Consider the following 27,184-nt stretch of genomic DNA (forward strand, 5'->3'; position numbering starts at 1 on the left):
CCCATACCCCCCGATCCCCCGCACCCCCCGCGGGCCGGCGGTTCCACAGCGCCCCCTCGCGTCGCACTGGCGCAGCTGCGCCTGGCAGCGCTCCCGCCAGCCCGAGGGCACGGAGCGCAGAGCGGGACACGGACAGACGGACAGCGGGACACGGACTCACGGACAGCGGGACACGGACACACGGACACACGGACAGCGGGACACGGACACACGGACAGCGGGACATGGGCACACAGACAGCGGGGCACGGACAGACGGACACACGGACAGATGGACACACGGACATAGAGGGACACATGGACAGAAGGACATGGACACATAGACAGAGGGACACACATCAGAGGGACACACGGACACAGGACAGCAGGACACAGACTTATGTACACACGGACACGGGCACACAGACATGGACAGCAGGACATGGGCACATGGACACTGACAGATGGACACGGACACATGGACACTGACAGATGGACATGAACATATGGACACGGACACATGGAGAGACGGACACGTGGACAGCAGGACATGGATGCACACAGACAGAGAGTCTGAGACAAACACGGACAGACAGACATAGACAGAGACTGTGAGACAGGCACAGACACACAGATAGAAACAGACAGACCCAGATACAGGCATGGATGCAGAGACATGGACAGACAAGGACAGACAGACATGGACAGACAGACACAGGGACACACAGACACTTGTCAATCTCATAGTGAATCAACAGTCGATATAGTCACTAAAGCATTACCCAGGTTTATTTATTATATATATATATATATATATATATATATATATATATATATTTAAATAAAAGTATATCTATATATAAGATTTCTCAGAGCTTCACCTTAAGGTTGGCTAAATATATCAGTTACACACAAGCACACCAGGTTACTTGAAAGAAGTAATGGATATCTGCTGGATACACAGAAGTCTTTATCAGGAGGGAGCCTGCTGCAGCTCAGGTCAGGAACCTCATTTCTCTGATTTCTAAGTACAGAAAAAGGAAGATAATGTAGAGGGTATTGGAGCAACTGAGTTATTTGTAGTCTTGTTTCAAGTCTGTGACTGTTGCAGTTGTTCTGCCATTTTATAATGAAGAAGTAATATCTCCCAATTGTGCTGAAAGACTTGGATTCTTAGAGTGGATTGGATCTGGTCTATTCCAAAAGAACTTGCAAAATGGAGTGGTTTTGAGTAAGTGACTGTCCCAGATTGCAAGGCAAGATGTATTCTATTTGCCATCTGTATGGCAGTTTTCTTCTGTTAAGTGGGCAGTTTTCCTTATCTCTTCCACACCCACTCCTCCCTCTGAGGTGAAATCTGCTGATAACAGGCTATGGAATGTCCCTGCATGGCTGGTAAGAACTACAGCATCCCATTGGGAGGATGCTCCACCCAGAGGGAGGAGCCAAGCATTCCTACCTGGACAGAATCTGGAGTTTCTGGAACACCAGCACAGTTTCTCCACTGGATTTCCCAGAGGAACAGCAGCTGCCTCTTCCACTGGATTTTCAGAGGAAGACTCCACCCTTCTACAGGATCCCTGCTCCAGCAGAACCACCCCTGACACTGCAGGAGGGCTGCAGCCACAATTCCAACTGGACTGCTGCCAACACCCTGACTAACAGGGTGTCAGGTCGTGTTCTGACTCTGTCAGTGTTGTCTTGGTTTGCTGCATTGCTTTTTTATCTTTTTGTTTTCTTCCCTAATAAAGAACTGTTATTCCTGCTCCCATATTTTTTGCCTGAGAGCCCCTGAATTTAAAATTTATAGCGAGTTGGAGGGAGGAGGTTTACATTTTCCATTTCAGGGGAGGCTCCTGCCTTCCTTAGCAGACACCCATCTTTCCAAACCAAGACAGTGACAATTCCTGGCCTTTCTTTGTGAGGACCCTCCAGTGAAAGAGTGGGAGGAATGCAGCTGTGGCCGTTTGGGCAGCGACCTTTGTGCCACCACCTGCACGGGAACGTCCCTGCCTGCAGCCTCCAACTCACCTGGCCTTCCATGTCGCGGCTTTTGGCTCGCAGCTTGTTCACCTGCCCTTCAGCAATGTCAGCCCGCTCCTTCGCCTCCTCCAGCTCGTGCTGCGCCTTGCGGCACCGCGAGAGATTGACGTTCGCCTGCTCCTCCTGGAAAGCAGACAGCGCTGGCACAAGGGACACTGCCCCGCTGCGGGGATTCCCTGAGAGGGGGAATTGCGGGAGGCTGTACAGTCGGAGGGTTTTGGGAAAGCTGCAAGAGGCAGGCCTCAGAGGCAGCAGAACTGTGGTTAGAGCTGAGCAGTAGCCATGAGATTGGTCAGCAGAAAAATTATGTAAGAAATAGAAAAGTAAGGACAAATGGGACAATGGTCTGTGTATTAACGCTTGGCTAGAATAACTCCCTAAACTGCAGAAAAGTCTATCTAGGGAGATATTAGGAAGTTCCAAGCTTAATAATGGAGCTCTGTGCATTGTGCTTTAAGGCTTACAAGCAGGTACTGTATTTGAACTAAGCAAGCATTGTTTAACCAAAGGTACCTGTGCTTATAGTGGTCGGATGGAACTACAGTCAATATGCTTTTGCTTTGTGTGTTTGGTCAAAAAACTTAAAAGGTAAGTTGTAACATTGAGTTCTTTGCTGCCTGGGATGTGAGCTGATGGCATCTTCCCATTGTCATAACCATGTAATGAGAATGATGCTGGAAAATGAAACAGCTCAAGGCACGTTCCTAGCAATCCCATCCTGTTTGTGATTTGTACATAGACCGTGGCTGGCAATACCCTGCCACCACTGGCACCAGTGCTGTCCTCACACAGTGCAGGTACAGCCCTGCATTGCCAGTACTGTGTGCTTATAGCCAGTGCCATCCACAGCACAGCCACTCGGGGGGCAGAACAATTACCCCACTCAGTTCCAGATGGGAAAATTGGCTTGTGTGGCTCCAAAAATGCACCAGTTCCAGGATAGCTACAGCCATACCTGCTCTGTTGTGAGCCATAATTAAGAATATTCAAAGGCAGTGTGGCCTTAGCTGCCCTGTCCAACTCAGTATTCAATTATTTTAATGATCTAGGGAGCCCACCTTTCAGAAATCTCCACCCAGTCCCCACTGAAAAGAGTCCTCCACTCACAGCTTCCTCAGCCTGTTTCTTGTAGGCTTTCACTTTTAACTGCAGCTTGTCCACCAGGTCCTGGAGCCGAAGAATATTTTTCTTATCTTCTTCAGACTGCGGGAAGTGAAAATGGAGTCAGCCTTGGCAGATGAACTGAGGTGACCCCGCAGGAGGGAGGAGGATGTGCAATACCTGGTAAGTGAGCTCCTTCAGCCTCCGTTCGTACTTGCGAGCTCCTTTCAGGGATTCTATTCCTCGTTTCTGCTCGGAATGAAGCTCATTTTCTAACTCGTTAATCTGAAACACAGAATCGTGGTGAAGATGGCAAGGATGGCTGCTGATCCTGCTGCCCTGCAGCTGCTTCTTGGGTCTAGACTAGATAAAATACGCTCCCCATATGTTGGTGATGACACAGTGTGTGAACCCATAGTTGTTTATAAAAGGAACCTAGCTGTGCATTCCTAGAGCATTTGTAGTCAAAATTAGGCTTAAATTTGTCAGAGAGAGGAAATTGAAACAGGGAAGGGTGGGTTCTATGAATGTTCACCAGGTAAATGGGAAAAATCTGTTTCATTTTTTGTCTTTTATTTGTTATCTTTGGGAGTAGCAGTGGCAAATACAGCTTAGGGACAGCATGGAAACCTGGCTGCTGCCTATTCCCTTTCCTCTTGTCCATCTTCCACAGGCATTGAACTAGAGATGTAAGGTGGCATATCTATGACTGTGCCCCTCTGTAAACCTGCTGATTTCTTCTCTCTTTTTGAACCTTTCACCAGCTGCCTCTACAGCCTTCCATGGCAACAGATTTCCAAATTCACTGCCCACTCTGTAAAGTATTTCTTTTTATTTATTTTAAAGGTGAAGATGGGCTGGTCTCTCTCAATGGCAGAGTCCTAGCCTTGCTTGTCAATACTCATAAAGCTTTATCTTGCAGATCCTTCTTGAGGTGCAGAGACCAGAACTGCACGTGGTATACTTAATGTAGTGGCAAGAATGTGTTGCCATACAGCTCTGTCTTGTTCTCAGTGCCTTTCCTAATGAAACCCATTTTTTTTTTTCTGTTTTAGGTCTTCATTTCTATTTCACATTCAACAGCTTCTGAAGTCTGTCCATTACCAGTTCCAACTTCAACCCCAAGTAAATTAAATTATTTTTCCCGAGACAAAATCACCATCTACGTCTCCCTGATGTCCATCTGCCCCCATTTCACCCACTCAGTTTTTTTGAGGTCACTCTCAGGTTCATCACCCACAGTACAATATTTGGCTACTCAGCACAGCTCTCATCAAACCTGCTGGGAATACCTGGGGCTCTCCCTGTTTTCACCCTCCCAAGAGCTTCCAGCAACCAAGGGCCCAGTCAGAAACTTCACCTTAATCTACCCAAATCTTCACCATACCCTGGCCTCCAACTTTTGGAGCTGCTTCTTCCCTCCCTTCAGTGCCAGCTGCTCAGCCTCTTCCAGACGGTGCTGCAGGTCCTTCACTGTCTGTTCCAGGTTCTTCTTCATCCTCTCCAGGTGGGCACTGGTGTCCTGCTCCTTCTTCAGCTCCTCTGCCATCATGGCTGCCTGGTTGTGGTCACAGTTATGTTACAAATATCTCCATCCCAGCAGCTCTGGGTGCCTGAGAACAACCCCCAGCCTCACACTGGTGAGTGACTCTGCACGTTCTCCATGCCCATGGCTGTGCTAGGGCTCTGTCATACAAACAGGATCACTCTCAAAGTCTGTGTTTCTAAAACTGCTTCACCTCAGAGAACAGACAGGGTTGACATAAAGAAAAAAATAATCAAGGCGTGCAAATGGATTGGTACCAAAATTCTATTTTTTAAGTCAGTCAATATTGAGGTGTTACCAGCTAGCACTCTGCATCTCTGGGCTTCCTCATGACTTTGAGTATCTGGCTATCTGAAATTTGCCAGTCAGACTTCTAAGCAGTTTTTGCCAGTGAGATGGCCCTGAGTACCTCAAACTGCACTGAAAAGCTGATGGCTGCTGAGGTGCCCAGAAGCTGGGATTGATAGCTGTCACCAACGTGGCAGAGCAGAGAGGTCAGGGATCCTGCAGCACTGCTGCTGGTGGGCAGGCAGGACCAAACACTGGTGCACCAGGACTTGATGCAACAGTGTCACTAGTCTCTGTTTAATTTTCGTATACCTTTCCTAGATGGTCCCAGGTGTTGTTATTTCTGATAACGTGGAACCTGTAGCCTCATTTAAATTAGCCATTTATATTCTCTCTTTCTTACATGTCTAGCAATTGAATAGAATTGTGTATGATTTTAGTCTCAATTTCTGCTTTTCTGTGCTGTGTCTAGACAGGCCTTTGTTTCAAACGAATTTTTTTCTATTACAACTTTGCCACCATCTGTTCTATCCTGCCTACTACATTTACTCTGGAAGCAAAAGTGAATGGGTATGGAGAAGGGGAGAGAGAATTCCTCTTCACTACAGACAGCTAGCAGGGCATGGGGACCCTTTCTGGAGGGGTCTTCTGTGACAAGTGCTATGGCAATGTCTGCATGAGGCCCATGTGGCAGGGACTGTGTGTCACAGACATTTTCTGTTGAAGAATTTGTTCTCCTCTGTCTGACTGCTGCCTTTCTAAAGGGGAAAAGTGGCTGTGGTAGTACAAAATGGAAGAGCAAGAGGACTCACATCTGTGATGGCTTTCTTTGCTTTCTCCTCTGCATTCCTGGCTTCCTGAATGCTGTCTTCAACTTCAGTCTGTAAATGAGTTATGTCCACTTCCAGTCTCTTCTTGGTGTTGAGGAGGCTCGTGTTCTGTTGGGGCAGTCAGCAGACAGGTCATCCCCACCCTGTTTGTACTAATTAATGCAGGATGAGCTGCTGCCTAAAAATAAAGAATTCTAGAATATTTAATCGATCCTAGTCCCTGTGAATTCCACATTTGAGGAATCAGAAGCAGAGAGCCACGTGAGCACGGCTCATACAGGGGCTGCATTTCTGGTGCCCCCCGAGCCAGGGAGCCCAGAGTGGGGGTGCTGGCAGGCAGCAGATGTGTTTGTGACACTCCCACACCTGCAGGAATCTCCTGTAGTGCCAGGAGATGCCAAATACCTGTGAGTGCAGCAGCTGCACTCTCTCGCTGGCGTCCGTCAGCTCCTGCTCGGACACCCTGCGGGCTCGCTCGGTCTGCTCCATGGCAGCTCTCATCTCCTCCATCTCTGTGGTCATCAGGCCGTTCCTGCGCTCTACTATAGCCAGCTGCTCTTTCAGCTCATCATTCTCTCTCAAGGCATCATCTAAATGGAGCTGGGAATCCTTAAAAGGCGAGAGCACCTTTTGTGAGACCCAGAGGCAAGCAGAGGGAATGGTGAAGGCTCAGGGGACAGCAGCCTTGTGGTTCTTACCTTGAGCTGCCCTTGCACAGCTTTAAGGTGCTTCTGTGTCTCTGCTGCCTGACAGTTGGCATGGCTCAGCTGTATTTCCATGTCGTTCAGGTCTCCTTCCATCTTCTTTTTCAGCCTCAGGGCGTCATTTCTGCTTCTGACCTCTGCATCCAGCATGGTTTGCATAGACTCTAATACCCTCTGGTGATTCCTCTTCAGCTGTTGGATTTCCTCATCTTTCTCTGCAGTCCTTCTGTCAACATCTGACTTCACCTGGTTCAGCTCCAGCTGAACACGTAAGATTTTCCCCTCTTCGTGCTCTAAAGAGCCCTGTAAGGGTTGAAATATTATGATTTGTCTCTGTAGTGCCCATTGCTGGGAAATACCCATGCAGAAATGTGACCCTTTGCAGCTGAGAGGGACCCTAACGTGGACCTTTAAAGACCAAGCACTGAAAAAGCTGACTGCTATCCCATACTCACTGTACTTCAGCTGGATATTCAATGGTAATTTGGGAATAACATTCCTTAGGAAAATGCCTCTGATATCACAAGGTCTGGGCACTGAAGGCTGTGGTGATGCTGGAGAGACAACAGATCATGAGGAAATATAAAACAGGACAGCCAAGCTTCCTGCTCAGAAGCAGCTTGCCTTCTCTTACATCTCCATGCTGATTTCTGCTTTGTCCCACCCCAGTGACTCTGTGGGCAAGTTGCCCTTTCACACAAACTTTCCCTCTGGTACCCATTTCCTTCCCTCTGGTGTCATCCAGCTTCAGTTGTTGTAGCAGTGAAAAGCCTGAGGCTGGGTCTTTCCACCCACTGGACAGAAATAAGCACATGCAGAGAATAAAACAGCTGATGTAGTCCTGGCATCCCTTCTAACATATTTTCCAGAGATGCCTGATTCTCCTTTTGGATTCTAGAATGAGCCTGTGGTGACTAATTCAGGATTGGACTGATGATATTTAGATGCATAAATTGGAGTAGATGGATTACTTGACCACAATAATTCTTGCTCCTACTGCCCACCCATTTAGTGAGACCTAGAGATTGTTTTATATTTCTTTTTCTACCTAAGAGAAATTGAAGAGAAAATAAAGTGAGGCTCTTCTTGGTGGCGAGCAACAAAAAGACAAAAGGTGTGTCAAAAGTTAATACAAGGGGAATCCTGGCTGCATATAGGGATAAAAATGTTTAACCCTGAGAATGAGGTTGTACTGGAAAAGGTTGTCCAGCAATACTCTGAGACCTCCATCCTTGAAAATTATAAAACCAATCAGACAAGGCTTTGAGCAACCTAATGTAAGTTCAGAGTTTGCCCTTGTTTGACCAGGAAGTTGACTAAAGACTTCTAGGAATCCCCTACAAGCTAAATTAATTCTGTCTCTGTGTTTGAGGTATGTTCTAGGTATATCATGGGCAGCTCATGAAATGTTTACAAAGATATTTTGTGGAGAATCAGACCTGGTAATACAGAAGTAATAATGTCTTTTCCAAGAGGCAGTCAGGGAAGTTACAGAACAGAAGGCTAGAAACAAAAGTGTTAGAGTTTTGAAGTGTTAGTGACTTTTCTTCAGCCTTCCATGGAAGCAAATTCAAAGAGATGGTGCAAAATGAGCTCAATTTTAGACTTTTTAGACTGGGACTGAGGGGGTTTTGTGCATGATAGCACAGCAAGGAATGCCACATTGGTATGGCAGGGGAGCAGTCCCTGTGCTTTTTGGTCTGTCTGTGCTCTCTTATTGCACTTCTGGGACAATTTCAGGGTAAGCAGGAATATAAAATATACACCCAAATATTCTCTGTTCTCAATTTCTCTAAAAGCAAGCCCCTGACTGAGGACACTTGCCTCTGCTTCTTCTAATGCTGCTTGTAGGTCACACTTTTCTTGCTCAATTTGCTTCTTTGCTTTCTCCAGCCCATGATTTGCTTTTCCAGACTCAGCAATTTGTTCAGTCAGATCAGAAATTTCCTCTGCAAGCAGAAAACACATACTCAGCTCCGCTCAGACAGTGTGATCAGTGGCACCTGCAACTGCTCTTTGGCAATGGGAGTGACAAAAGGGACTCTGGTGTAATGGGATGTAACAGTGAGAAGAAATAATACATCATGTCTTGTGTGCAATCTTCATTTCTGATAACCTGCACATCCCAGCTCAGTGTGCAACTTGAAAATGAGAGGGACCGACTGGAGTAAGCTCAGAAAATAATGCCAACTTCCTCTGGGTAGTGAAATTACATCTCCAGAGACAGCCAAGTTGGACTGATCTCTTTATGCTTAGATAATTCCCAGTGATCATTCAGTTCAAAAGGATCTGAGTTGTATTTCCTTTCTATGATTAGTTTGCTTATTAAATGCCAATCTGTTGTGCCACAGCTGCATGATCCTCCAATAGTCAGGACACAGACATCAGCCCACCAGATTTTTTCTGTAGCAGTGACAGAAACAATCTGAAAAAACTGAGTGTCATCATAATTTCTGTCTATTCAGTTAACTTGGTCCTTGTGCATGCACAGGATTACGATGGTGTGAAGGAGGGGGAACATCCTGAGGAAGCAGGATGCTGTAGAGATGGAAGTGAGTGCTTGCAGGTGACTTTATGATCAGCTGAACAGGAAAGAAAGTCACCACCTTTGTGGGAAAATCATAAAGAACAAAACCCTGGGAAGAGGCAGAGCCCTGGCAGTCCAGAAATGTGGAAGCATCCGAGGGCTCACAGTGAATCCAAGGTGACAGGCACAAGAACTCACGCTGGAGGTTCTTGTTCTCCCGCCTGACAGTCTCAGCCTGGTCGAGCATCTCCTCGTAGGCATTCTTCATCCGGAAGATCTCGGTGCTGAGAGAGCGAGACTCCTTCTGGGCAGCCTCCAGCTCAGTCTGGCTCTCCTGGTACTTCTGCTTCCATTCAGCCAGGATCTGGAGTGACAGGAAAGAATGACCCGTTCTGACACACTCCATCTCTGCAACTGTGGTAGTTTCTGGGGTCCCCAGGACTGAGGAGGAATGGATGAATCTGACTCCGTGTTCTTAGAAGGCTAATTTATTATATTATGATATTATATTATATTAAGGAATACTATACTAAAACTATACTAAAGATAAAGGTTAGGGTGGCAGACTAGCACCAGGGCTTCTTTGCATGTGAGTACTCAGTTTGCTTGACCAGTCTCCCTTGTGAAGGCTTCATGTTTTTTAAAAATTATCAGAAGGCTGATTTATTATTTGCTGTGGTCACCTGGGCTTATTTACACAGTGACTTTACCAGATGTCCCACTATGGGGTCCTTACCATGATTTTGCTTTGGGTAAGATGCAATTTATTTTACTGTGAGCACAGAACTTCAATGATTTCAGAATTTGTCTTGTCCTGTCAAATATCTGATGATGTTTAGATCTGGCATGTTTTTTTGAACAAACCTTATCAAAATTCCTCTGCTTTTTATCAAATGCTGCACAGACTGCATGTGACCTCTCCACATCAATCATGAGATCATCCACTTCCCCCTGCAGCTTCTGCTTTGTCTTCTCCAGTGAGGCACACTTTGCATTGACAGCCTCAATCTGCTCCTCTGATTCCTGCAGGCGCTGGGCCAGCTTCTTCCTGCAGGATGGGACATTCAGCACTGAGAAAAAGAAAGTTCTGACCTTCTCAGATAATGGACAACAAAGGAATTTGGAATGGGAAGGATAGGCACAGAGAACAATATATAATGCTGTGGTGCCAGGAGCCTGGGGGGCACAGCACTCTGAAGTCCCATAGACTGGGAGAATATGTACCCAAGTATGAACTGTACCAATGTGGAGAGGGACTAAAAATATGCTTTCAATACTGACAGTGTAAAGAATGTGCTCTTTCAACAACTATGATTAACTCAATGCACTGGAATTCTCCTTTATGTAGACACCTCTACTTCTCCTTTAAATATCCACTCAATCCACTTTTCACTCCTAATACATTAAAAAGCACACTGCTCTACATATTACCACTACAAACATATTCTGGTTTCTTTCAGTTCTGCACTCATTATGCTTAAATATCCTTCTACTTGCTCCAAGCCATCCTTCCACATACTTGGCCTCCTCGAGCTCCTCCGTGCGCTGAATCGCGTCCGTCTCGTATTTGGTTCTCCACTGGGACACTTCGCTGTTGGCCTTGGACAGGGCTCGCTGCAGCTCCCCCTTGGCCTCCTGCTCCTCCTCATATTGTTCCCGGAGCAAGTCACAGTCGTGGCGAGCGGACTGCAGGGCGTGGGCCAGGGCGTTCTTGGCCTTGGCAGTTAAAATTAAACGAGTTGTCAGAACACGAGTAATTTGTGACTGGATATTTTGCCTCTAGTCTGATAAAATATTCGTATCTCCCTGTCCGTGTGCTACAGTTGCTAGAGCAAAATGAATAATATTAGGGATTCTGTATTTCAGGCTTAAACAGGGTCGTTTCAGGCTTAAATAGGTTGTTAAACAGGGTCGCGTGCTTGCCCATCTTGTCTGGGGAGATAACATCTCTCAAACACATCTGCACCAGGTGTTTCAGGCAGAGGTAAAATAAATCCACCAACAGAAAAATTGCAGGTGCTCCTGCTCTATTTCCTTTTTTTGGCTGCTGCTGTTTGCTTTGCCTATAGGCACAGAGCTACTTCCCTTCATTTCTCTTATGTTTTTGATCTTCAGAATGCATGATTAGAAGGGCTTAAAGTGTCTTGTTATTTAATTTTTAATGTCTCCTCCCTGTGTTGTATTCCAAGGCAAAGTTCAAAATTTTCACTATTCTGATGTCCCTTCTCTGAGGAGAAATCTCATTTATTTCAAAATTTGTTGTTTCAAATGAAAGCAAGTCACCTTATTTTCTTCCTCTAGTTGTCTCTTCAGCTCTTCAGTCTGCTGAGTGAAAGAATGTTTGCCTCGAGTTAACTGAGAAATCAAGGCCTCCTTCTCCTCCAGTTGCCGAGTAAGTTCACCTAACGAGAAAAAGTTGATTTTTTTAAAGACAGAGATACGAGACAAAAAACAAATGAATGAGAGCAGCTAGCCACAAAAAAAAAAAAAAAAAAAAAAAAAAAAAAAAAAAAAAAGTGATTGCAACATTTAAAGTGGTAAATTGAAGGGAGAATAGTAATTGCATTCCCACTGATAAAAAACAGCTGTGTTGGCATCAAGAAAAGGTGAACTGACCACAAACTCACAAGTTCATTTTGACTGACAGTACTCCTGGTTTGGTTTTGTGTTTCCTTGGGTAGGTTTCTATGAATGCCACCAGGAGGAGGTTCTACATTCTGAGTTTTGTTCAGATCACCAAGTGATAAATATGTTACAAAACACACAGACATTCAGGCAGCATATCTAAGTACTTGACACTGGAATATTACATTTCATCAAGGGACATACCATTCTCAGTCTGTAGGCGTGTTTTCTGTGTGTTCAGATCATTAATGAGCCGCACATGTTCATCATCTTTGGCTCTGACTTCACTGAACTGGTCTTCAAGAGCTCGGCACATCTTCTCCAGATTGCTCTGCGAAGAGGTAGAAAACAAATCTCTCAGTTCACGCGGTTGTTCAGAAGAACAACGCGAACAATGACAAATACTTCTTCCTGTGCGGCCACCTTGGCTTTGGAGACAGACTCTACGTTGCTGGCCAGGTCATCGATCTCCATCTTCAGCTCACTTTTCTCCTTCTCCAGCTTCTGCTTCACGCGTTGCAGGTTGTCGATCTGCTCGCCCAGCTCAGCTGTGCTGTCCGCGTGCTTCTTGCGCAGGGCGGCAGCCGTGGCTTCGTGCTGCAGCGTGGCCTCTTCCAGGTCACGGCGCATCTTCTGGAACTCTGCCTCACGCTTCTTGTTCATCTCCACCTGAGCTGCTGTGGCCCCTCCTGCTTCTTCCAGGCGCTCGCTGATCTCCTCCAGCTCCCTGGACAGGTCGACTCTCTGCTTTTCAGATTTGGCACGGATAGCGCGTTCGGCCTCAATTTCCTCCTCCAGTTCCTCTATCCGAGCCTATGAAAGTTAATTGTTTAAAAGAGGACTTTTGAGTGGATAGATCTAAAATTATCACTAAGGAATAAAGAGCAAACATTAACATCCATTAATATTTCTCTTTCTAAAGAGAAGTACCACTAGAAATTTCACTGTATTGTGTCCTAGGACAGGTAATACTCAGTTTTGGAACAATGGTGAGTATAAAATCTGATACTTAATGTTATAGCTCATAATGAATTTATTATTTTGTGAAGGCTTTAGAAGTTCATTTTCCTAAAGAAATAGAAGGGGTGTCACTGGAAAATGTAAAGAAATGTGAATTTGCTAGAAATTTCCTAGAAGTCAGGCCAGAAGAAAGCAGTGCCCTTTCTCCAGCAGCAAACAGGATGGAAGAAATTCAACATGAACAATCATGGGATAAGAGCACTGAAGAGAGCTGTCTTCCTGGTTCTGCATTTAGAAGGTGATCTTTGTCCTGATCATGACACATTGAGTCACATTGTATGGTTTTCTTAGAAAAGTGATTCTCAGTGGCTGCACATCTGTGGCATTCTCAAAGCCTGCCACAATGTTCATGTAAGAAATTTCCTATGTAGTCATGCAAGATTTGAGGCCAGAGTTTCTGTAAAAGTGCCCTGAGATGGGAACAGCACCCAGAGTCACATATCAGTGGTTTTATTCATGTGAGGGAAAATATTTTTGTAGCATGGTCCAAGAATAAATACTAATTAATTCTAAGAAATTTGTGCTTGACACTAAAATTATTAGTAACTCCTAGACTTTACCTGAATCTCTTTAATTTTCTTTTGCAGCTGAGAACTTTGAGCCTGCTCATCTTCAATTTTACTTTGCAACTGGCTAATTTCAAAATCCTTTCTATTAAAGAACAAGAAGGCAAATTCAGTGTGGTTGAGATAAAACACGAATTTCAGAATTCAGAGCATAATAAGTCAGTGTAATACTTTTTTATCCTTTCATCCATTTGTTGCTTATCATTTTCCAGATCCATGATGGAATCCTGAGACATTTTCAGATCACCTTCCAGTTTTCTCTTTGCTCTCTCAAGGTCCATTCGCAGCTTTTTCTCTTGTTCCAGAGATGCTTCAAGCTAAAACACATAAAACATACTTTGAAATACATAAATTATACTTTGAAAGTAACGACTCTTGATTTAAAAATCTAACTAAGTTGGAAATTGATTAATAGAGAAAATAATCAGGGCATCTCCACATGTGCAGTGAGACCAGAGCTGCCATGGTGATTTAGTTTCCAGACATTTCACAGCTTGGCTGTGCACAGTTGAACTACCAGTTTTTGAAAAAACAGAAATTAAATTTTTCCGGTAGCTGCAGTTCCTAGCATATAGACTGCTAAACATTCAGAAATTCCCAGTATTTATAACTTCCTGAAGTATATGTGCACAGAAAAACTCTGCAGCAACCTTCAAACTGTCACAGGTCTCCTGCTTCAGCTAATGGGTTAAATCAGATCACAAGAGCCCACAGTGCTGAAATACCCTGTGATGAACATGAAAGCTGTGCTGGATTCCACAATTTCCTTTAAATTAGCAGTGTTTTATTGGCTTAAATTATTAGAGCTGGCTTGTCTGCTTTAGGTGTTGCTTATACTCCAAATTACAGATTTCTAGTCTACTGTTATCTGTCACAGTGTATTTATACATAACCCAACAACTTCTATTTACATCATCCACTTGCTGCTCCAGTTTGGTCTTGGCTTTGGTGAGGGTGCTGACTTTGTCTTCCTCAACTTGCAAATCATCCAGTGTCTGCTGGTGGGCTTCCTGGAGGGCCTTCTTCTCCTTGGTGAGTTTAGAAATGTTTTCATCCAGAGCGGCCATCTCTTCGGTGAGGTTCTTCACCTGTCAGACAGCCAGCACCCATCCCATGAGGGGATGCCTTGAGAAATGGCAGACTGGGAGCACAGTGACTGCATCCTTGCGTGGATGTAGACAAAATGCTCTCTGCAGAATGTTAATTTTGATTGCAATGAGGGCAGCAGCAATATAATATCATTTATTATATTCATTGCTATGAGGGCTGCAGCAGCCATGAGAGTCTCATCTCTCTGCTCCTGCAGTGATAGGAATTCCTCCTTTAGTTATTTTTGATCCCCACCCCTATCCTACTAAATTTTATAGTGAAACCTGCCAGATCTTCCCTTGCCTCTGAAAGTTTTTCCCATTGGGATTTACAAAAGCCCTCTGAGTTGCTCTTGCTCAAGGAATGTCTTTCCTGCATATATTTGCTGTGAAAACAGCTGTAATTTCTCAGCAAGTCATGTTCTTTAAAAAGGGATGATCAAGTGTTAAACATAGCCAAAAATATATTAAGTTTTCCCTAAAAGTGAAAAAAACCACAATAACATGACAAAGAAAAACAGAAAAAAAATTCTGTCAGCTGATTGACTAAGTGAAAATACCTCTCTCCTATGCATTGGACACATCTCACCTCTATTCACAGAACTTACAGGTGGCTACATTTTTCCACAAAACTGACTGAGCTGTATGGGAGCACTGTCTGGGGAAGAATAATTCCCTGATTCCTCTGTCACCTTATTCTCTGTTGCATGCTTCTCCTTCTCCACTTTGGCCAGAGTCATTTCAAGATCATCAATATCTTTTTTCAGCTCCGAGCACTCATCTTCAAGTTTCCTCTTCTTTGCTGTCAGTTCAGCATTTGTCTCCTCTTCATCCTCCAGTCTTTCATTTAGCTCTTTAATTTTAGCTTCTAGCTGGATTTTACTCTTAATGAGTCCTTCACATCTCTCTTCAGCATCAGCTAGATTTTCAGTCTCCTACCAGAACACATTGAAGGCACATTATATTTATCATAAAAATGACAAAAGACAGTTAAGACCTTTGGTGAGTGAAAAAATACAGGGTTTTTTTTTGAAACTAACCTGATTTGAAAGCACATGGCAACAAGTGACAAGTCCACTTGCACCAAACTGCTCTTGGCCATGTAATATTTCATTACCTTTTAGAGCCTGACAAGTATAATTTAGAATATTTTATTACCTTATAAAACCTGACAAGTACAATTTCAGTCTCTGTTCAGCAGTATTCCAGAGAAAAGCAGTTTCCACAGTTTGAGTCCTGCCTCTGGCAGAAAAGCTCCATATTATAGTGGCAGCAGATGTGGAAACAGCCTATATTCCATCCAGAATCAGGCACCACTGAGAGGAGCACATTATATACACCGTGGAATGTCTGGTTCTTCCACTGCTGGTAGCATTGGAACCTCCTGTATTCTTACTGGGGTTAGTGTTTGCTGCATGCTTTGCACCTTGCTCAGGTGTAAGGGACAAGACCAGAAAGAACCAGTGGGAAGCTTTGTGCCTATGACATGCCTGTTTATAGAGAGCAATGGGAAAGAAGAGAAAAAGAACAGCAGAGTAAGAGGAAGTGGGGTGAATCTGGAAATGGAGGTTACTCACAGACTGAACCTGGAGCTGCAGGTCATTTTTCTCTTGCAACAGGGTCACCATTTTCTCCTCCAGCTCCTTGCGCTTTGCCTCAGACTTCGCAAGCTCTTCCTTGGTTTTCTCAAATTCTTCCTTCATGTTGGCCATCTCCTTCTCAGACTCTGCACTCTTCAGCAAGGGCTTGATCTTGAAGAACAGCTTCATCCATGGCCAGTGCTTGACATTCATGAATGCACGAATGTTGTACTGGATGATATAAATAGATTCTCTGAAAACACATGAAACCAGTTAATGAGGGTGGTGAGACTCGAGCTGGAAACATCCTGATTATTTCCACACATCATCAGGATTTACCCCAAGAACTTTTGCATGAGACTTTTTCCCCTCATCTCCCTTGCTTTTATTTAAGAGTCATTTTGAGGCCCTTACTGCAGAATGGCTGGCTCAGTAATTTGAATAATATCTACTGTCTGAATATACAAGGAAGAAATACTACAAAACAGACAGACTTCTCTGGCATATTGACTGGGGATCTCTGAGGCTTTCCTCAATCTCAAGGAAAACACAAGTGCTCAGGTAAATACCAGAGTGAAAACTGATATTGTTGAAGTACTGCTGCTAAGACTACAAATCTGGCTGTTACTGTCAATTGTGGAAGCAGCAGCTTGATGCTTTTTGGGTCACTCAAAATAGCAAATACCATATTAGAAATTTTAAAGACAGAAACTGAAAAATAAGGAAACATTTTTGTGGAACTGAATGCTAAACAGCTGCTGCCAGAATTTGTGAGACTGTCAGGAGGAAACTGATTGTTTGTACTTGCTCTGCTCCCCAATAATTTCTAAGGTCCTTTCCCAAGGACAGCTTTTTGCCTGAGACAATATATTACATTGATGGACCTTTGGTCTGACACAGTACAATTGCTGGCATTTTCTCACATTACCTTCTTTCATTCATCTTTTTAAATTCCATTCTCATGAGGTACCCTCTGCACATAGCTTGTGTGTGAGTGATGAGGCTCACAAGCTTCTCGTCTCTCATCTCTTCCAGGAGTCCCAGGAGACCTGCCTTGAAGAACACCTAGAACATAAAAAAGGCTCACACATTTGAGGCTTGGGCAGATACACAGCCACTGACAGCTGATGCAGGGTAGTACAAGGTGGTTTAAAGAAAAATGCCTGCAGGGGAAGGGTTTAAGAGCTAGAGAAATTTTCTGTCAGTATTCAAATCCTCAAGGTACTGTGATTCACAACAAGTCACTCTGTGTATGAGCTAATCATATTTTTGCAGTGTTATTTGATATCTGCTCCACTGTAGTTTATGAAAAATTTAGCTCATCTCTGGAAGTGTCCAAGGCCAGGTTAGATGGGGCTTGGAGCAACCTGGGATAGTGGAAGGTGTCCCTGCCCAGGGCAGAGTGGTTGGACTGTGTATAATCATCATGAATGCTGTTTTAGTACGCAAGAAACACTTTCAACAAGCAAAATATTTTGCTTAATTATATTTACTCTTCTACAAGAACTTTACCTTGGTGTGGCCAAATTTATATTGGTTGTGGTCAACATCAATGGAGGAAAGAAGCTTCTCTGAAGCCTTTTTGCTGTCAATGAATTGGCCTTCTGGAATGGCTGAGGCATTAAGGATCTTGTACCTGTGGTGAGACAGGTTGCAAGAACTGGTTTCAAAGAGGGTGAGGAAGACAGGATTAATTGTATATCATGGGTCAGTTTCACACCAGTGCAGCGTGGAAGATGCTGTATTTAACTATAACAGCAGACAGTTCTGATTTAGCACTCTATGGCAACTGAGCCCCCATGAACCAGTTTAGTTGTCTCCATTTTAAAGATGAATAAGGCCAGAGACAGAGCACTGTGAGGAGGCTCATGTGGATTGACTTTGCATCTGTACTCTGGAAGTCTTCAAAGAGTAGTCTACAATGGCACCTTACTCATTGCACTGCAAGTGTTTTGCATCTCTTTGAAACATCAGGCACTGGCTTCAGTTTAGAAATTATCCTGGTTCTGATGTTTAGAGAAATCTCTGGTCTGGTCAGAGAGGGAAACAGTAGGGTGACCTCAGAACAGTGTTAATGCCTTGGTTCCCTCCAATCTGGTCTGACTGGGAGTGTCACCAAACGTGTCACCTGAGCTGTGTGCTTACTGGGAAAGTGTCACCAAACGTGTCACCTGAGCTGTGTCCTTACTGAGGCCTTTTCCTAACAGACATTGAATAATAACTGAGGACCTACCTTTGCTTAAAATCTGCATAAAGGATTCTGCTTGGAAACCCCTTCCTGCAAATTCGGATGCCTTCTAGAACCCCATTGCACCGCAGTTGATGCATCACCAGGTAATGGTCCATTGCACCTTAAACAAAATACATCCATCATTATCCTATTTTTATCCCAGAGAATCTTCGTGTATATTAGCATTTCAGAATTATCTCCTTTTTTTTTTTTTTTTTTTTTTTTTTTTTTCACATTTTTATCCCAGAGAATCGTGTGTATTAGCATTTCAGAATTATCTCCTTTTATTTTTTTTTTTTTATTCAAGCAGCTCTTTATTAAAGATGCAGGAAGAGCAGACAGAACATGCCTTCAATTCATACAAAGTTGTGGAGAGTTGTATCAGTGAGTTTTACCAAGAACACAGGGGCTAGCAGTGCTTGTGCAAAGGCATTAGGCCACATTTCTCAAAAAATGGCAGGATGGTGGTTTAGGAGACCAACTGAAAAATCTTCAACAGCATCAGCCTCCTCACTGGATGTAGGCAAAGGTGGCACAGTATAGTGCAGTGCCATCCAGGCAAGGGCTTTTCTAATGCTGTTACCCACAACAGGCAATTTTATCAGCTGTAATCAAACCTATCTTTTTCACCCTCAGTTCTGTACACACATTAAGCAATGATGCAGATACACACATAAGCAAAACTGAGTAACTGGGCCATGTAATGCTCAATTTTTTTCAGTCAGAGTGGACAACACAAAAAAGCTCCTCTTGTTACTGTCTTGCAGGCCAGCCCCCAAAAGGACTTTGCCTGCAGAAGGAGCTATCTGGGCAGTGGGTGTGGAAGCTTAACAGGCCAATTCCTGCCAGTCCCCTGTCTTCAGAACATAAGGGTGGCCTTACCAGGTGTCTTGGTCTCGTTAGGAATCAGACAACGCACAAAGTGAGGATGGGTGCTTCTCAGGTTGGTCATCAACTTGTTCAGGTTCTCCTGTGATAGGACAAAACAAGGGCTTCAGCTTCAAGCTACAAAGCTTTTGCATTCTTAATAAATTCAGGAAGTTATTGAAGTTCAGGGAATCACAGAATGGTTTGGTTTGGAAAAGGTTCTCAAGACCAGCACCCTTGTCCCACTATTCCAGGTTGCTCCAAGCCCCATCCAACCTGGCCATGAACACTTCCAGGGATGGGGCAACCCTGTGCCAGGGCCTCCCCACCCTCAGAGTGAATTTTTTTTCTTATATCCAGTTTAAACCTACCCTCTTCCAGTTTAAAATCACTGCCTTTTGTTCTGTCACTACAGGCCCTGGTAAAAGGTAATTTTCTGTCTTTCTGATAAGCCTCCTTTTATGTATTGAAAAAGCGGAATGAGGTGTGCCTGGAATCTCCTCTTCCCCAGGCTGAACAGCCCCAACTTTCTCAGCTTCTTTTCTAGGATCGGTGTTCCAGCCCTCAGATCATTTTGTGGAATCATGGCTCACATAAAAAGAAATTCACATACCCTGAACACAGCAGACACTGTCTGGAAAGAGCCCCCCTTCTTCTTGGCACCCTTCTTGCCACCACCACCAGCACTATCACCTTGGAAGAAGTAGATGGGAGGTGAACAGTTAAAATATGCAGTACATTTTGTAGGCTTCATCTTCCTTTGGCAATGGACCAGTAAAATACTTCATTTTAAATACTGACACACTGCTCCCTGAGAGTTTAATGAACTTCTGCTAGGTAGTTGTTGATCAGTGTGTGGGATTATTTAATCTCAAATGCAAGATTTAGGTTGCTGCTATGGAACAGTATGGCCTGACCTAAGTTTCCTAATAGTGTGCTCTGTGCTTCTGGTCACATATTGCTTTCACTATTACACAATCCTCCATTAATTTTTTTTTTTTTAATTAGGTGAAAAACCTCAAAAATGATTTTTTGCCTTATTGGCCATCCCTGAAAAATCACTTACCAGTTTCTGCCCCACCAGCGTAGTTAGAATAAAGGAAGGACAGCAGCTTCAAGGATGATTTCTGGTACAACCCCACAACAGTTTCATTCAGAGGATCCTTGTTCTTGTCAAGCCAGCCAGAGATGTTGTAGTCCACTGTGCCAGCATAGTGCACCAGGGAGAAGTGGGCCTCAGCCTTGCCTTTGGCAGGCTTGGGCTTCTGGAAGTTGTTGGACTTGCCCAGGTGCTGGTCATAGAGCTTGTTCTTGAAAGAGGTGTCAGTTGCCTTGGGGAACATGCACTCCTCTTCCAGGATGGAGAAGATGCCCATGGGCTGGGAGAAATATGAACACATAAAGGAAGTAAGTGGTGGGGAGGGGAGCCATTACTGCTCCTCACTGTTCAAAGGCAGTTGTTAAAGTTTAACATTGTGTAGGCATTCTCCCTTCCACCCCAGCCACATTGTTCAGGAAACCATTGTTTGTGCAGAGACAGCCTGTTGCTCCAAAAGATTTGGTTTCATAAGCTGCCTATTTTGATGTGAGAAGGTAATTCAACAGTAATGCATCATTTTGTCAAGAATGACTGAAGTAAAATAAATTATCATAAAAGAAATGTACTCTCCTACAATGAAAAGATGAGCCACCTTCTCAATGAGCTCAATGCAGGCAGCCAGGTCCATGCCAAAGTCAATGAACTCCCATTCAATCCCCTCCTTCTTGTACTCCTCCTGCTCCAGCACGAACATGTGGTGGTTGAAGAACTGCTGCAGTTTCTCATTGGTGAAGTTGATGCACAGCTGCTCCAGGCTGTTGAACTAAAAATCAAAAATACCATTTAGTTTCAAGTAGCCCTCAGTGGGCAAGCATACCTACAGCAACTCACATCAAAGATCTCAAAGCCAGCGATGTCCAGGACACCAATGAAATGCTGTCTGGGCTGCTTTGTGTCCAGCTGTTGGTTGATACGAACAACCATCCACAGGAACATCTTCTCATAGACTGATTTAGCCAATGCCCCCACTGAATTGTACACCTGTAAGAAGCACAGCCATGGCAGTAACAAATGTTGAGTTAGCTTTATGTTTGAAAGAACACTCTCAAGAAATTGAGAAGCTGATGGGCTATTTATATACCTGTTGGACATTCTGTCCTTTGGTTACATATTCATTCCCAACTTTCACCCTGGGATAGCATAAAGCCTTGAGCAAATCAGCAGAATTCAGACCCATCAGGTAGCCAGCCTTGTCAGCCACTAGGATGAGAAACAGCAAAAGAGTTCAGTAGAGACAAAGAAAAGTGTCCTGGTCCTCTGGGATGTCTCTGTTACAAAGAGCCTACTTTTGGCACAACTCAAAGGCATGTGCTATCAAGAGAAGCTCCTCTCTAGTCTCATGGAGAACATTCTCCTTGCTCCAAAGGCAACATCTCAGCTGCAACACAATCCTGTGTCCATGCCTGAAGGGCTGCAGCAATGCTTAAATTGTACGTCTTTCTGTTTCCTTGCAGAGGCTGAATTAAATCAGTGTCTTTGTGAGGCTTGAAACAATCTTTATAAAAACTAATTTCTGGAAAGGAAAATAATTTTCAAAGTGTTGGGCACTCTGGAGGGTTGGGTTGCCAGCTCTTGCTGGTGCAGTTCACAATCAAACCCTGCAATCAGCCCTACCTTCAGTGCCATCAGGCTCTGCCTGCTCCTCCCGCTGCTTCTGCTTGAACTTCATGTTCCCATAGTGCATGACAGCCCCTGTCAGCTTGTATATCCCCACCTTCTCATCGGGGCTGAAGCCCAGGATGTCCACAGCATTCTGCAGGGGCAACAGGCAGGTTGGGAAAGCACAAAGGGTGAAGCACAAGGGGCAGGTGGGGTTTCTGTCCCTGCCTGTGCTGTGTCCAGCACCGTCCCAGTCCCATGGCACTGGGCCAGCAGTGCTGGGTAAGGCTGGCCAGGCCTTTTTGGCTCAGCTGGACTGGCTGCAGGGCTGCTCTGCTCAGCTCTACTCACGTCTGTTGCCAGCAGCTCCTCGCTGTCATCGATGCTGGCAACCGTGACTTCTCCTTGGCTCACGTAGAGGAAGTCATAGGGGTTGGTGGAGATAAGGAGGAGATCTGCAGGTATGTGGGTCACCTTTAGTGGCACTGGGGAGGTCACAGTGGGAAGAGGAAGCTCTCACTGAGCCAAGCCCAGCACTGCTGGCACTCACCAATGAGCTCGGGCTTCTTGTTGGACATTATCTGGTAAAAAATGTGATAGCTCCTTTCGCTGGACAGCTGAAAAGTGACTCGGGATTTCTCCAGGAGATCTAACCAAAAGAGAGGTGATGTTAGTCTCCTGATAAATTTGAGGTTGCAAAAGCATGAATTCTGCTTGCTCTGAGTTGCTCCAACTCACAGGTTTCAATATCTGCTGAGGCCAGCTTGCCAGTTGGTCCGAAGTGAATCCGGATGAATTTTCCCTATCAAGCAGTGCGGATCAAATCATTGGTTATGACTATCAGTGAATGAAGCTTGCATTAAATTTCTTCTTTCTGATAAATCTGAAATGAACTCACAAAGCGTGAGGAGTTGTCGTTCCTCACGGTCTTAGCATTGCCAAAAGCCTCCAGCAGTGGGTTGGCCTGGATGATCTGATCCTCCAGAGTTCCCTAGTCACAGAAGAAAATGCTTCTTTACCACTTTACTACTTAGTAATTCACAAATATTGCAAAAGGGATATTACAGATAATTTTTACATATCACATGTGATTTAAACCTAAAAATTAACAGAGTTCTTAATCACTCATCAGCCAACACTCATGGATATTTCCATGGGTTTCAAAGGGAAGAGTGCTGAAAGACAGATCTGTGTTTTGCTTATTTCTTGTATCTGGTACCACAGATTTGGTATCACATACAAAGTCAATGCAGTGGAGTTCAGGGCATTTGAAACTTGTATGAGAGGTGTTTCTGCATTCCTGTTCACAAGAGTCTTGACAGCTAAAGAAAATGTGAGAAATCTGGAAAGTTTTCTGAAGGTTGCTCATGCTTGACAAGTACAGACTTTTGTAGGAAACACCTACCAAGGGAGAATGCAAAACTTTGCAGTTGCATTCAAACAGCAGCAGCCTTTCAGGATGCAGGAATACAGCTCTTGGCATTCTTTGAAAACTGAGGCATGGACAAAGCCTGACACTCAAATACCAGACTTAGATAAGCACGGAACAGAGACTCTTCAATTTATTTTTTTTTCCCTTCTGCATTACTGCAGAATGAATGATCAACACGTGAAGTTTTGGTACTGTGCTGTATCTGTCTTGGTAAGTGCAAAAATATGGAAGGAAAAAAGCTTCTGTGACATTATTCTCTCCTTTTTGGTGCAATACAGTCCAGGAAGCAGAGTCACTAATGCAACTCCTGCAAAGTCATGACTGATCCTACATAATCTGGGCATGAAAATATTGCCAGGGATAATTTCCAAGACAGATGGAAAACCAAGAATAAGGACAAAGAAAAAAAAAAAAAGATAAATTGCTTTATACCAGATGAAAGTTGAGAAGCACTATTTCAGTTGCTGCATCTCTGTGAGTGCAGTAGTGCAGCCCTGAGCACAGGGGAGAGGCACTGCCGTTCCCAGCACTGTCTGCAGATGGCACAGCAGGTTTAAATTAGGTTTTGTTAGTCCCCCGTGAAGATGGACCTCTAAAATTAAAGCAACACAGTAGCATAGGAAGCTCTACATATTTTTTCAAATAAAATACCCTAAATGCATAGAATAATGTCATCTGCATGTATCTTTCAGAGGAGAGGAGAGGAGAGGAGAGGAGAGGATTACTGCAGAATGAATGATCAACACGTGAAGTTTTGGTACTGTGCTGTATCTGTCTTGGTAAGTGCAAAAATATGGAAGGAAAAAAGCTTCTGTGACATTATTCTCTCCTTTTTGGTGCAATACAGTCCAGGAAGCAGAGTCACTAATGCAACTCCTGCAAAGTCATGACTGATCCTACATAATCTGGGCATGAAAATATTGCCAGGGATAATTTCCAAGACAGATGGAAAACCAAGAATAAGGACAAAGAAAAAAAAAAAAAGATAAATTGCTTTATACCAGATGAAAGTTGAGAAGCTGTGTGTCAGTGTGGCTGACTACACCAACACTGAGCCTCTTTTGAGTGCACAGCTGTAACCAGGGAACTAAAACAGGAGCACTGCACAAGGATAACATGGCAATACTTTATACAAGTTCATTCTGGAATCCTGTTCACAGGCTGGATGACAGTGCTGGAAGCCCAGACCATATTTTGGGGAAATGCTGTTACACACTTTCCTTATTCCTGTACCATTGCCTGGCATCTGATTTCAGCTTGTATCTGCCATTGAAAGATGTGCTACACAGAACCATAACCTGTTTAATTTAATGTTCTTATAAAGAGGAACTTAATATTGTCACAGAGATTGGAATGCTAAAAATATAGAGCATTCTGTGAATAGTCAGAAGAGGGCAGAACAGATTACTGCCAGTCTGAGAGCCAGGTGATTTTCCTTCTATCACACATGGTCTGTACATGTCTCAGCTGTCTTGAAGCTTTTCTGAGATCAGTCCTGGCATAGTGAGCAGCTGATGAAAGCTGAGCCCAGGAGATTCTAACATGGTGCTGATGGAAAGAGTGCCTGTGATGAACTTGCCTTGGCCATAACAACCCATCAATCACAGACACCTGCCTCTGCCTGAAAGAATATTCAGCCTTGGAATCTCCTTAAGCTCCTCTATGCCCTTGGGTACTTAAATAACATGCTGACACATGTCACATGCTTTGATGAGCATCTCACAGGCTGTGGTGGCACACACTTGTGCCACAAGGGTGTTTGTTGCTTGTTCTGTGATGGGGAATGAGCCTGTGCCTTGCAAATGCAGCAGTGGGCTCAGATTGCAACAGCTGTGCTGCTCAGCAAAGGGACATCGAGGCATGCACTTTCTTTGCTGCAAGGATCCTTTCTGAGGTTCCTTTCTGCCTGTCAGGCGAGTGGTCCCAGCTGTCCCAAATCCAGCCCTTTTCTCATGCTGTCCCTCTGGGTCGTTCTGTTGACCACAGACAGAAAAACCAGCCAGTGGAAACTACTGCCTGATGCAAGTGAAATGATGCTTAACTTCATCACAGTCACTCTGGAGTGCAGAGTTCCTGCACTTCCCCTGTCAACAGGAATGAGCCAAGGACCAGGAATGGCACAGCCATGTGCCAGTGGGAACTGACTGCTTGTGGCAGCACGTGTTGTAGTTGAGACAGCCACGACACACAGAGTGTCACCACACACTGCTCTCTTTTCACTGCAGCACTCAGGTGCTGTGGATCTCAGAGGACACTGAAGTACATAGATGTACAGCACAGAGGAAGCTGCTGTCTAACATTATCTCCCACTCCCTGGTAAAGACTCCCCTGTGTAAATGGAGGCTTTCCTACACTGACGAAATCATTTTATAAGAATAGTTCAGCAGATTTGAGGCTGGGCACCAGAGGTAAATGAGCATAGGTGTGCCTGAGTTGTGCATCCTGACTGTCCTCAGCTGCACGAGACTTTCTGCCTCTGGATAGCTCCAAAATACACATTGGTACTTTTTCGTCAGTGTTGGCAAATACTAGAAGGGGGAGCTGATGTCATACCTGCATTTTGCCGGGCTGTGGATCTTTCTTCTTCTCACCAGTGACTGCAATTGTTGCAAAGTACTGGATGACACGCTTGGTGTTCACAGTCTTCCCTGCACCGGATTCTCCGCTGTTCAAACAAAAACATTAATTATTACAGGAAACTGTTCAATTAATTATTTCAATTAATTTAATTCTTTTAATTTAATTAAGTATTACAGGAAACATAATCACTTTTCTGTCAGCTTTGTCACTCATACCAAATCATACTCACGTGATAAGGATTGACTGGTTGTGACGATCTGAAAACAAAATCACAGAAAGAGCGGTCAAGTGAGATGTGGAGGGTGTCAGTTCTTCAGACACAACTGACTTCAAGGAAAAGAACTGTATTATATCAGTATTTATCTCCTTCATACAATCTAAGGTGATGTATGATTACACATTAGTTTGCATCTGGACTTTTTTTTTTGATGCAGACAGGGATGAAGTAGCCCAAAATTTAACTTCAAGTAGAGATTCATAACAAGGCTTCCCACTTACTATTTGTTTTCTTTTATGTATAGACCTTGGATTAAATACTCTTTAATTATAATCAGATTATTTGCTGTGTTTCTCCTTTAAATTCCTTACAAAGAGAGGAGGCACAAAGCCACACAGCCAGCTACTGCTTCTCCTTCATTGCCTGATAGCCCACAGACCATCAAGATTTTTGCGGTCTGATCTTGCATTGTGCTGTAGGATGATGGGACCACTGAATAGAACCTAAAATTCCTTGACCAAGTAGCCAGACTTACAGATATCAGGGTTTTCCACTCTTGCCAGGTAACTCACCAGTCAGCATGAACTGATAGGCGTTGTCAGAGATGGAGAAGATGTGTGGAGGGGCCTCCTGGCGCTTCTTGCCTCGGTAGCCAGTGACAACCTCGGGGTTGTACACCGGCAGCCACTTGTAGGGGTTGACAGTGACGCAGAAGAGACCCGAGTAGGTCTGCAAGGAAGGGACACAGCACCTTGGCTTCCCCTGAGCCTGGCCCAGCAGCTCCTGAGGCTGCCCAGAGGAAGCTGCTGCTGCCACTTACGTAGATCATCCAGGCTGCGTAACGCTCTTTGAGGTTGTACAGCACAGCGGGTTCGTGCAGGTGGGTCATCATGGCCATGTCCTCGATTTTATCAAATTTGGGAGGGTTCATGGGAAAGACTTCATCATCCTTTACAGTCACAGTCTAGCAAAAAAAAAAGAAGGGAACAACAGGAGAAATCTAAGACAGGGAACTGCCTGAACTGGATGATCACATAGGAGTAACAATGGTGTCACTTACTGTGTCATCATATTTTTTAACGGTGACTTTGTCACCCTCTTTGCTCTGTATGGTACCTTTCACATACATTTGCTTGTCATCTACTACAAAACAGGCTGACTTAGCATCAAATGGGCGATTCTGGGCTTCAATTCTCTCCTTCTCTGGCTTCCGTAAGTAGGGAGCAGCTTCTCCAAAGATTGCCATCTCTGCATCTGAGCTCAT

General features: G+C 44.3%; 1 protein-coding gene across 2 annotated transcripts in view; it reads right to left on the reverse strand.

The window, feature by feature from the left end:
• Positions 1–27,184, reverse strand: part of LOC121349220 (myosin-13) — a 30,828-nt gene extending 3,644 nt beyond the window's left edge. Inside the window, exons 1-38 of one of the 2 annotated variants that reach the window (XM_041459436.1) lie at positions 26,981–27,184; positions 26,741–26,884; positions 26,493–26,649; positions 25,933–25,960; positions 25,677–25,788; positions 22,590–22,682; positions 22,430–22,493; positions 22,242–22,340; positions 22,043–22,146; positions 21,707–21,845; positions 21,174–21,292; positions 20,924–21,073; positions 20,685–20,855; positions 20,075–20,372; positions 19,607–19,686; positions 19,009–19,096; positions 18,130–18,247; positions 17,409–17,532; positions 16,825–16,961; positions 15,894–16,149; positions 15,009–15,251; positions 14,140–14,316; positions 13,400–13,545; positions 13,223–13,313; positions 12,066–12,455; positions 11,847–11,973; positions 11,301–11,419; positions 10,537–10,733; positions 9,882–10,065; positions 9,216–9,381; positions 8,315–8,439; positions 6,485–6,793; positions 6,192–6,395; positions 5,769–5,894; positions 4,510–4,680; positions 3,303–3,407; positions 3,129–3,224; positions 2,027–2,144 (exon numbers count right to left, since the gene is read on the reverse strand). In XM_041459436.1, the coding sequence (XP_041315370.1) occupies positions 2,027–2,144; positions 3,129–3,224; positions 3,303–3,407; positions 4,510–4,680; positions 5,769–5,894; positions 6,192–6,395; positions 6,485–6,793; positions 8,315–8,439; positions 9,216–9,381; positions 9,882–10,065; positions 10,537–10,733; positions 11,301–11,419; positions 11,847–11,973; positions 12,066–12,455; positions 13,223–13,313; positions 13,400–13,545; positions 14,140–14,316; positions 15,009–15,251; positions 15,894–16,149; positions 16,825–16,961; positions 17,409–17,532; positions 18,130–18,247; positions 19,009–19,096; positions 19,607–19,686; positions 20,075–20,372; positions 20,685–20,855; positions 20,924–21,073; positions 21,174–21,292; positions 21,707–21,845; positions 22,043–22,146; positions 22,242–22,340; positions 22,430–22,493; positions 22,590–22,682; positions 25,677–25,788; positions 25,933–25,960; positions 26,493–26,649; positions 26,741–26,884; positions 26,981–27,184 (5,779 nt within the window). Of the gene's footprint in view, positions 1–2,009; positions 2,145–3,128; positions 3,225–3,302; positions 3,408–4,509; positions 4,681–5,768; positions 5,895–6,191; positions 6,396–6,484; positions 6,794–8,314; positions 8,440–9,215; positions 9,382–9,881; positions 10,066–10,536; positions 10,734–11,300; positions 11,420–11,846; positions 11,974–12,065; positions 12,456–13,222; positions 13,314–13,399; positions 13,546–14,139; positions 14,317–15,008; positions 15,252–15,893; positions 16,150–16,824; positions 16,962–17,408; positions 17,533–18,129; positions 18,248–19,008; positions 19,097–19,606; positions 19,687–20,059; positions 20,373–20,684; positions 20,856–20,923; positions 21,074–21,173; positions 21,293–21,706; positions 21,846–22,042; positions 22,147–22,241; positions 22,341–22,429; positions 22,494–22,589; positions 22,683–25,676; positions 25,789–25,932; positions 25,961–26,492; positions 26,650–26,740; positions 26,885–26,980 lie in introns of both variants that reach the window. The other variant, XM_041459435.1, reaches the window with a different exon arrangement.

This window comes from Pyrgilauda ruficollis, unplaced genomic scaffold, assembly GCF_017590135.1.
Source record: "Pyrgilauda ruficollis isolate IOZ18807 unplaced genomic scaffold, ASM1759013v1 scaffold136, whole genome shotgun sequence".
NCBI classification, from domain to species: Eukaryota; Metazoa; Chordata; class Aves; order Passeriformes; family Passeridae; genus Pyrgilauda; species Pyrgilauda ruficollis.